We start from the raw sequence: 9,706 nt of genomic DNA, 5'->3' as shown, positions 1-9,706 counted from the left end.
AGAAGGTGCCATTGGGAACGATATAAAATTGAGAATGAGGAGGAAAAATTTTTAAGAGGCCTCATAAGTTGGGATTTTCTCAGGTGTTAGGTTGTGGATCAGACTTTGTCACTTCATGCAGTTGGGATGGGACGAGATACTGGAGAGCAGCCCCGCAGAGAGGGATTTGGGGGTTGTAGTTGACAGCAAGTTGAATCTGAGCCAGCAGTGTGCCCTGGCAGCCAGGAGGGGCAACCGTATCCTGGGGTGCATCAAGCAGAGCATTGCTAGTCGGTCGAGGGAAGTGACTGTCCCGCTCTGCTCTGCGCTGGTGCGGCCTCACCTCGAGTACTGTGTGCAGTTCTGGGCACCACAGTACAACAAGGACATTAAGCTGTTGGAGAGTGTCCAGAGGAGGGCGACAAAGATGGTGAAGGGCCTAGAGGGGAAGACACAGGAGGAGCGGCTGAGGTCACTGGGCCTGTTCAGCCTGGAGAAGAGGAGGCTGAGGGGGGACCTCATTGCAGTCTACAACTTCCTTGTAAGGGGGAGTGGAGGGGCAGGTGGCCTATTCTCTGTTATCACCAGTGTCAGGACCCGTGGGAACGGTGTTAAGCTGAGGCAGGGGAAGTTTAGGCTGGACATCAGGAAGAGGTTCTTCACCGAGAGGGTGGTTGCACACTGGAGCAGGCTCCCCAGTGAAGTAGTCACTGCACCAAGCCTGTCTGAATTTAAGAAGAGGTTGGACTGTGCACTTAGTCACATGGTCTAAACTTTTGGGCAGACCTGTGTGGTGCCAGGAGTTGGACTTGATGATCCTTATGGGTCCCTTCCAACTCGGGATATTCTATGAATGTTGGCACAGGTCTTTTAGTCTATATCTTGAAGACATATACCATGCTATACTTGGTACATAATGTTTTGAATTCTGGAAGTCCTTCTTTATTCTTCTGGTATTGTTTGCCACTCTGCACTGGAAGCATGGGAAAAAGGTTGTTCCAGTTAGTGAGTAGATATGAGGTATCTTTTAAAGGATAATTGTAAGGATAACTGTACCCATACCACTTGATTATGTTACTGAAATCTCTCCATAACCTTGTCATTTAGTGCTTTTCTACAGTTAAAAAAGCTGCAAAATGTTTAACGCTAACACTTTTTGAAGGCCTTTACCAAAAAGAAAGTAAAATAAAATGTCCCGTGAGATTTGAGCCTTGATTCTTATTGAAGATACACTTTTGTGGCCGCTATTCATGAAAGCGGTTGCAGTCAATAAAGGTCTATAAAAAGTATTTCACCATGAATTTGAAAGTATAATTGCATTAGTGATACTATGAGTGTAGTTCAAGTGTAGTCAGACACGCCTGTGAGGTTGTGGCAAGCTCACCAGGCAGGAGAAAGACAGGAAGAAGTAGGTGAAGCCTTTATACTTCCAGTTGAAGACTTATGTTTTGGTAAAGAATGGTTTGGTGAAAGAATGTCTTGTATTGGAAACAGTTTTTAAAACAGGCTGAGTATGAACTTGTAGCTAGGAAGCAATCATGTACTAGATGTTTAGATAATTAGAAATTGATATAATGGGAAATCAGGGCCGTGGAGCTGTGCTGTATTAAGACAAATATAGTCACTGTCCAATCAAAATAGAACTTCTCTGGAACTTGGCATCTTGAAAAATTTCTTAATTAAATCTGTTTGTGTGAGTGTTGGTTCCATGTATCAAGAGCTTCCTAATTTGTCAGCTAGGAAAACTTCTTTTTATCAGCATGGAGCTATACAATGTGCTTGGCAAAGTGGGCTAGCTTTTCCCTGACACCACTAAGTTTTATTTTGTTTCATTATCCCCTTCCCCCCCCCTCTTTTTCATCCTCCTCCTCCTTGCATCAGACCATACTTCATTATGACTACTTGTTGGGGCTACCAGTCCATCTTCTTCCATATGTTGGTCAACATCTGTTCAGCAGATGCTTCAACCTACTGTCCTCTGCTGGGTGGAATTCTGGCATTTTGTAGAAGCTCTGAGTTCCCGTAAGTGACAACTTAATCCTTTCCATGAAAAACTCAGTCCTTGAAAAGACTCAGACTTGATATTCTCAAGTATCTGTTGTGGTTTGGCAACATGTTTGCTGTTTTTCTATGAAGATATCATCCTACTTGTGATGACATCTGTCATCAGAAAGAGGGAGGGGGAGAGAGAAGCTGTTATTGTTGGTTCTTCTACTGAGTTCCATGCAAATGTATCTTAATTCCTTCTTCAGGAACTTCTGAATTTTACCTTCCATAGGGAATGAGAAGTCTTCTGTCTTCAAGTTTTAAGATCTTTACACTCGGGGCATACTCTTCCAGAGTTAAATCCTTGAGAATTCACACTACAATTGAACTGATATTTCGAAGTCATAATCAGCTGCAGCCTTGTGATGACCTAACCCCTGTTGCAGTCATTTAAGGAAACAAATTGAAATAGCCCTAAAAGGGAAGGATTTTCCCCTCCTATAGACCTTCTAAATGCCCATGGTAGTTAAAGCACCCTTCTAAGGGAAAACTTGAGTTTTGTCCCTTTTTCCCAGTAGAGAAGGGATTAATTTGCTTATAACCTGGGTGACTGTTCTAACTTGGAAGGCGTCTCATGTTTTGTTTGAGGGGGTAAGCTTTGTGATTCTGGCTGTAATACTGATTTTGTGTATCCTGATGAGATTTAGATGAGTAAGAGGCTTAGCTGTTGTGTCCTGTCAAGACCTAAGATGCTTCTGCAAAAGGACAACAGCAGATGCTTAAGGGGTAGGGAAATGTAATTACAGAAAATTAAACTAGAGGCATCAGGTCTCTCTGATCCTGCAGCGAGCAGTTGCACAGTTCTGAAGATTGTTTCAAATGCACATACTTAGATCTGAAATAGGGATTGGGACTGCAACCCAACTGTAGAAGTACTTAAGCTCGGTGGGAACTTCAGGTGTGGGGTTTCTGCTGTTTTGTGTTTTTTTAATCAACTCTCTATGCTTTCTCTTGTGAGCATACAGATATGCTTTTTCTTTGGGTATGAATTATTTCAGCAGCTTTTAAAAAAAGCATCAGAAACAGTACCTTTATGCTATCATCCCCATAAAAGTAAGATCATTGCTCCTAGGACTTCAATTCACTTTTTACAACTCTGCATGCTGAGGATACTGTTACCTTCAGAGTCTTGGGGAATGTTTTTTAAAATCTTGAGTTAAAGATGGAGGATATCAATGGAAGCAGTGACTTGAGTTTTCACAGAATGGGGTTTGGGTTTTTTCTTGACTGAAGAGAACTTATTAAAGGCTGAACATCAGCTTCCATTTACCCATACTTGAAGCAGTCTAGGATGTAAAATGAGTCCTGCCCTGAGTACTTCCTTGTGTTAATTCCAAATAGCTGCTTGCCAATATCTTCTAAGAACTTCCGCAGTTCAGCAGGTAACTGCTAATTAGGACATGATCTAATCTAGGGTCCTTAAGCAGCTGCTTAAAAATATATTTTTATTACAGGTATTCCCACTCTATTTAAAAAATACAATGTATTTGTAATTTTGGGGAAGATAAATGCACTTAATTTCTTGGGATAGTTTTTTTTTAAACTGGACAAAAACACAAGTGCTACAGCAGCAAGTGCTGGCTGAAGAAATGCTCAAGTTATTGCATCAGTGGAATGCTGAAAAAAAGGGGGCGCAAACTTTGGGAAGAACTTCCTGGTAACACTTCTGCCTCTAGGACAACTACAAGTCTAACATCCTTGCAGTATTAAGCCACTACAAGTCTCACCACTGTACCACACATGCTAACTGCCCTGTCTTAGTACTTTTGTCTCTTCTTTGCAAGACAATGGCATAAACTTTTGCTTGTGAGGAATTAGTACAGACTACAACAAAGAAAAACACCCAAAAGCTTAAGCATGACCTTCCCCATGGCAACTGAAGCACTTGGCAGGCTCATGCCTAACATAAGGTGGCAGATTTCTAACAAATGAAGTTAGTATCATCGGGGTGCAAGCAATTTGAGAAACTACAGCTAGTACAGAATATGCCAGGCTTGAACAGTCAAAACTGAGTATTACTAGTTTTTATTGCACAGGTAGAAGACTATGCAGACAGCACTATACCACTGCCATGCGGGTGAGGGGGATGCAAAGGTCTGTTTGCAGTTGTATCATGATGGTACTATCTGGGATGGCTGGGTGACTGACAAGCTCATCAGGTTGATTAACCATCACAGCTAGTACCCAGTCTAGGTGTGTTGGGTAGGGAGAACAGTAAGAAATGCCACATTCAGCTTATAAATAACTTCATTCTTCTGCTGGTACTAGGGTGAAGTGCTACACTCCCCGTTGCTTGCTCTGGTGCTGGTCTGATCACAAGATAAGAGGATTTGATCAGTTTAAAAAGATTGCACTTCAGAAGACAGCACTACTTAGAGTTATGCCACACAGAGAGAAGCTGTGATCCCTTCCTGTGAACAAGAAGGCCAGCAGAAAGTAATCTGCTTCCCCTCACTAAGGGGTGTGCCCCATTACACAGTAATAGAAGGGTATATTTTATGAGCAAAGCAATACAGCTTTTTGTAACAGGAGCAATGTTGTCTACTACTAGACCTTGCAGAAACCCCCTTTGTGCAAAGTTAGTGCATAAACAAGTTTTACCTATTTAAGATCCTGAAGTTATATACCACAGGTGATGACTAATTCATATGTGCTTATCAAGTCTCCACAAACAGCTTTGAACTCAACAGTTTATTTAATTATAAAAGCATGAATGTTACATACATTGAATAATTGCATATTTCTTAGAATCAGTACCTATTTAGAAGAATGGTATGTGCAAAGACGAGACAATCATGCTTAGATTTCCCCCAGTAGTTTGGTGCTTTACCATTTGTTCCCACCTTCAGTTCAGTACAATTCCCATAGAAACAATGAGTGAGGAAATATACATACATAAAGCAAGAGTTACTGAAGTGTGAGGATAGTTTGACAACACCACGTAGGTCCTTTAGAGATTGGCCTAGTATTTAAAAGGGCAAAGACTTGACTAGTCAAGGGTTACAGCAAGTAGGCAACAAGCCTAGTTACAGTTCTATTCAGAGCTATAGCTTGTGAACAACAGAACTGCTGTTAACTTCATCACAGCGTTCGAGATGATAGTGATAGGATGTATATGTGCATACATACACACATGAAAAATAATGGATGTTTGTGGTTTTTAAATAAGGCAGGTATTTCTTTCAGGCTCTTATATTTTTCCAGATTATTTTCTTATTAATACAGCATATGTTGCCATTTTATTGCTAAAGGAAAGCATACCATCATTGCAAGCAGAACAGTATCAGTACTCGTTTTAGTTAGTCCTGGTGAGTTAATAAGGTTCAGGACATACATTATTACTATGGAAGAATATTACTGTTACAGAAACAGAAAAAAAGGGGATTTCTATTTGAATCACCAAATCATTATCTTGACATGAACATCAGCTGTAGTTAACAGTCTACACTGAAAAGCAGAACAGCATTATTTTGGAGCAGCAGAAAGGTAACTAAAATACTATTTTCCCCATCTTTTACTAAGTTATATTAAAAAACCTAAAACCAAAAAAATACAGAAGAGAGGGATGAAGACACAGCAGACTTCATCTACTGCTCTAAAGATGCTTTCTTCTGTCAGAAAAGATGCATAATTTCTCAGCTCATCCAACTGAGAACCCTAATACAAATGAATGTACACGCCATTAGTTTTGTGTAGCTATAAAAAGTTACTCATTAGTTTGACTTACAAGGTGCACTCTCGAAGCTTTTTGTCAGCCTGCTTCAAGGAGATCCATGTATTTAACATGCTTGATCGCAGTTTGGCCCACACCAAGTGGTTGTTTAACCCAAATATCTGGGCAGCAAACTGAGCAGCTCCTTCAGGTGACAGAGTAGTAGGACAGCCAAGACCTGCAAAGAAAGGAGAATGTCACCTACCAAAACATGTTTTCTAGGCACAAGCAAAACACTGCCTCTAAATAACAGCTTAAGACAACGCTTGTTTCAGTAGTCAGGAGCTGCATGATCTAGTTGTAAAGCTACTGAAGTGTCATATGTTCATTACTTCTCTCTTCATGGCATTTGAAACCAAAAGCCAGCATAGCAAATGACTCTCCTCATTCAGAGGTAACAGACTTCTGGGCCTTTGTGCTGTCAAATATCCATTCTAGTCACTAACAAAAATTAAAATCCATGCAGGTAGTAATGCGCTGTTATCAGAGGATCAAGCTGATTGTAGAAGGGTTTTTCCGTTTTGATCTTTGATCATAGTAAAATGCAGCTCTTTAAGTAGAACAAAAAGAAAGTTCCCATTCATACCAATTCCAGCTTTAAATTCAGATGTTCAGTAAGGATAAGCAAAGGATTGTATCTTTCAAAGGGTATTTGTATGTAATCTTTGCTCTACTGATTTGATTGCAAAAAGCCCAGGGGAAAAAAAGAAAGAAAATGTGTGCAAGAGATTTCTAAAGACTTTGTTCGGTACTGATCCAGCTACCAGTGTGTGCACGCACATGTGTATGCTAGAACAAGTAGTGCTGTCAGTACAACAGCACTGGCTGAAGATTGTCTTACCACTGGGTAGTCTGAGAGAAGACCACACATCCTGAGCACCCCAGTCAGCTGAGAGTGGAGGACAGTTGACAACTGGGTAAGCAGTGTTACCCGACATTACTGGCCCCAAACCATTGCTTCTGCCAGCCACTGCAACGAACACTGTTGGGATTCCATCTCCTTGGGAGGGGGGAAAAAAGCAAACAAATCAGATAAGCAATCTACCTTGTTTCCTCCCACTTGCTTTTGTGGGTGCTTTATCTGAGTATACAGCTCTTCTGTTTGCAGTTAATTTTGTTGATTCTGCTACATAGCGCTTAAGTTTTATCTTGAATTTCTCCCCTGCAAAAATAAGTCAAATCTTGGAGCCTTAAAATCCAGATATTGCTTACTGTAACTGAAGATAGCATGCCTTACTCTGCATCTGAAGAAAAGCATCATTATCAGATGAGTAAGTGCTGCTTAGCTTTTGAAAAGAGCAGTATTTAAAGATACTGAAGACTTAGTTGGCTATATTCTTGCTCAAATGTTAAGCTATGTTTCTATTCTGTAAGGTCTTAATTCACCTCAAAACAAGTGCCTTTTAACTGTAGTTACCACATCTGTACTGTCATTGAGTCTTAAACTGCTTCCCCTCATACCCCATCTGTCAGTTTTTCCTCTGGAGGAAGTACACTACTCCTATAAGGATAAGTAGTTAATTCGTCTCTCTCCTCCGGCAACCTACACACCCTTTCAAAGAGATACCTAGTTTTCTTGGTAGAAATATGAATTTAAATTACATTTTTTTCATGGCATCTAAAATTATTAAGTGTGTTTTCAATAAACAGGTAGGATGACGGCAGCAACATCTGCCTTGTAAGTAACATATAAAAACATTTACGGTCCGCTAGAGAAGTCACCACTCTTCCCCATTTCAGAAATACATTTCCTGCAGCATCTTGCCACTGATGCTGGTATTAATATCATCAAGGCCTGGGCAAAGCAGTTCAGGTACTGGATTAAAAGCAGAATTCAGGCTTTTGAGTAATGGAAGCTGTGTCTGGGCTGTGGGACAATACATTACTCCATAATTGCTTAGTGCAGCCTATAACCTATCATTATGTAATTAGCAAATGAAGTACATTGTAACAGCTTAGTCATGTTCAAACAAAATTTGGAAGAGACACCCACACAAATCCTTAAAATTGACAAATAATTTTTGTACATGATATTGTTTCAATCTAACTCAGTAGTTCTTTGGCACTTACCTTCGTATTCTGCTTTGATCCTCAGAGTTTCATCTGGCCCTTTGTGGGCAGAGGTTACTCTTAACTCACAAGGAATTCCAAAGGTTGCGCATGCCTTCTTTATTTTTTCACAGTGACTGAGGTCAGAAGGAGATCCCATCAATACCACAACTCTACCTTGGCTCTTTGTTTTCAGAAGCAGCTAGGGAGAAGGGGGTGGGGGCAGGAGAAGGAAAAACAGTCAGGATTCTAGATACATTTTTCATTAGAAGAGAAAACCAACCGACCAACCCAAAACCAAACAAGAAAACTGCACACAGATACCTCTACTCTTTCTGCAACCCATTCAAAGTTTCTCTTAACCATTTGCAGTGCTTCGGGAGTCACTTCTTTCAGGTCCCGGTAGGACTGAAAAAGAAAAAAAAGAACAAAAACAAATGTTAAAATTGATGTTGTGCTTTGGGTACACAAAGCACTCATTTTGCTACCGTAATTAAGAATATCCCAATTTAAATATTTATGCCATTTCTAACACGGAAGAGAGCTTCTAAAGTGAGTCCTTTTCTTTGCATAGAATATGAAGTGGAAAGAGCCAAGTTTTTTTTATCATATCAGATTAAGGGCTGAAATGGATGTGATTATTTCTTTTATACATGGATATGGAAGCAAGGAAGAACTAATGAACAACTACCTCAGTAAACAACCATCTATGTTATAATTCATAACCATTTGTTAACATGGAAGGCTTCTAGCCATGGGAGTATCGAGGTTTTGCTAACTTCACAACAGGTAAGCTTAAGAAAACACAACTAGTTTATTTTAATTGGAATTAATTAAATTAATTACTTTAAAGTTGGAATTTGTAGTGACATGATGGCCTGCAGCAGCATTGCACTAGGCAGCCTAGGTTCTGCACGACATTACGGTGTACCTCACTTTAAACAGATGAACAAAAAGCACAGAGCAATTCACTCAAACATGCTACTACATGATTCAGGTAAACAACTGAGTAGTTCTGTTTCCTGATTTAAGTTCAACTACAGAGTAATAGCCCTGCTTCCTGCTATCCGGGAAAAAAGGCTCTCCGAAAGCACGTACTTAACTGTAGGGTTTACTTTTTTCCTTTCTCCTTTCCAAAAGGCTTGGAAGATAAAAAGAACAGAATGTTACCTGTTTATCCTTCTGCTGGCTTCTGTCTCCTGATGGCCACAGTCTCCATGAATCATTATCAATAACATCAGCAAGAACAATTTCTTTTGTCAAAATATTAACACCAAATTCAATCTAAAAAGACAACAAGAATCCTATCTTAGGAACCACACAACGATATATTTCCTGTCAGAACTAGGATCACGAGAAGTCAGACTTTCATACCTTCAGGTCTACCAGAGTGCAGTTTTGGGGCTGCCATGATTTTTCCAGGATCTCAAAAATAGCTTGAGTAGAACGAGCCATAATATCTACTTCTGTCTGACCAATAGTGAGTCCAGCAAAACAGAATTTTGCTTCAATTAGCTGCTCTTCAGACCACTGTGGATCATTATTAGCATCATCCTATTAAGAAAACCAAAACAGGAAAGAGCATGTAAGTTAAGTTCGCTATGATGGAAAAATAACCATTAGGAGACAGTATGCTAGGGCTTAAAATAATAAAAAATATATATATACACACACACACAGTCTTGTAACTAGAATTTTATAATTTGTACTTAAAAAAAGAGAAGAGCAGCATTAAACACACTTGTAACACTAACATTTTTCAGAACACTTGAAGTTTGGACAGCACCCCAAGAGCAACAGAGTATGCAAAAACAAAACAAACAAACCACAAAACATTAAATACATGCACTTTAGGTGATAGTTCACATGACACTTTCTAATATATCCAGGATGAGTTGTATCTCCTTTACATCCCATTTG

The 9,706-nt window shown here is 39.8% G+C and overlaps 1 protein-coding gene across 8 annotated transcripts in view; it reads right to left on the bottom strand.

Moving 5' to 3' along the window:
* Positions 1 to 4,701: 4,701 nt before the first annotated feature.
* Positions 4,702 to 9,706, bottom strand: part of PAICS (phosphoribosylaminoimidazole carboxylase and phosphoribosylaminoimidazolesuccinocarboxamide synthase) — a 40,199-nt gene continuing 35,194 nt past the window's right edge. For all 8 annotated transcript variants that reach the window (XM_066995918.1, XM_066995919.1, XM_066995920.1 and 5 more), the window contains 6 exons: positions 9,161 to 9,340; positions 8,957 to 9,070; positions 8,111 to 8,194; positions 7,808 to 7,988; positions 6,579 to 6,737; positions 4,702 to 5,915 (listed from right to left, as the gene is read on the bottom strand). In XM_066995918.1, the coding sequence (XP_066852019.1) occupies positions 5,749 to 5,915; positions 6,579 to 6,737; positions 7,808 to 7,988; positions 8,111 to 8,194; positions 8,957 to 9,070; positions 9,161 to 9,340 (885 nt within the window). In that variant the 3' untranslated portion in view covers positions 4,702 to 5,748. The remainder of the gene's footprint in view (positions 5,916 to 6,578; positions 6,738 to 7,807; positions 7,989 to 8,110; positions 8,195 to 8,956; positions 9,071 to 9,160; positions 9,341 to 9,706) is intronic.

The sequence above is a fragment of the Anser cygnoides genome, chromosome 4, assembly GCF_040182565.1.
Source record: "Anser cygnoides isolate HZ-2024a breed goose chromosome 4, Taihu_goose_T2T_genome, whole genome shotgun sequence".
In the NCBI taxonomy this organism is placed as follows: domain Eukaryota; kingdom Metazoa; phylum Chordata; class Aves; order Anseriformes; family Anatidae; genus Anser; species Anser cygnoides.
This window is presented reverse-complemented; position numbering and strand designations above follow the sequence as displayed.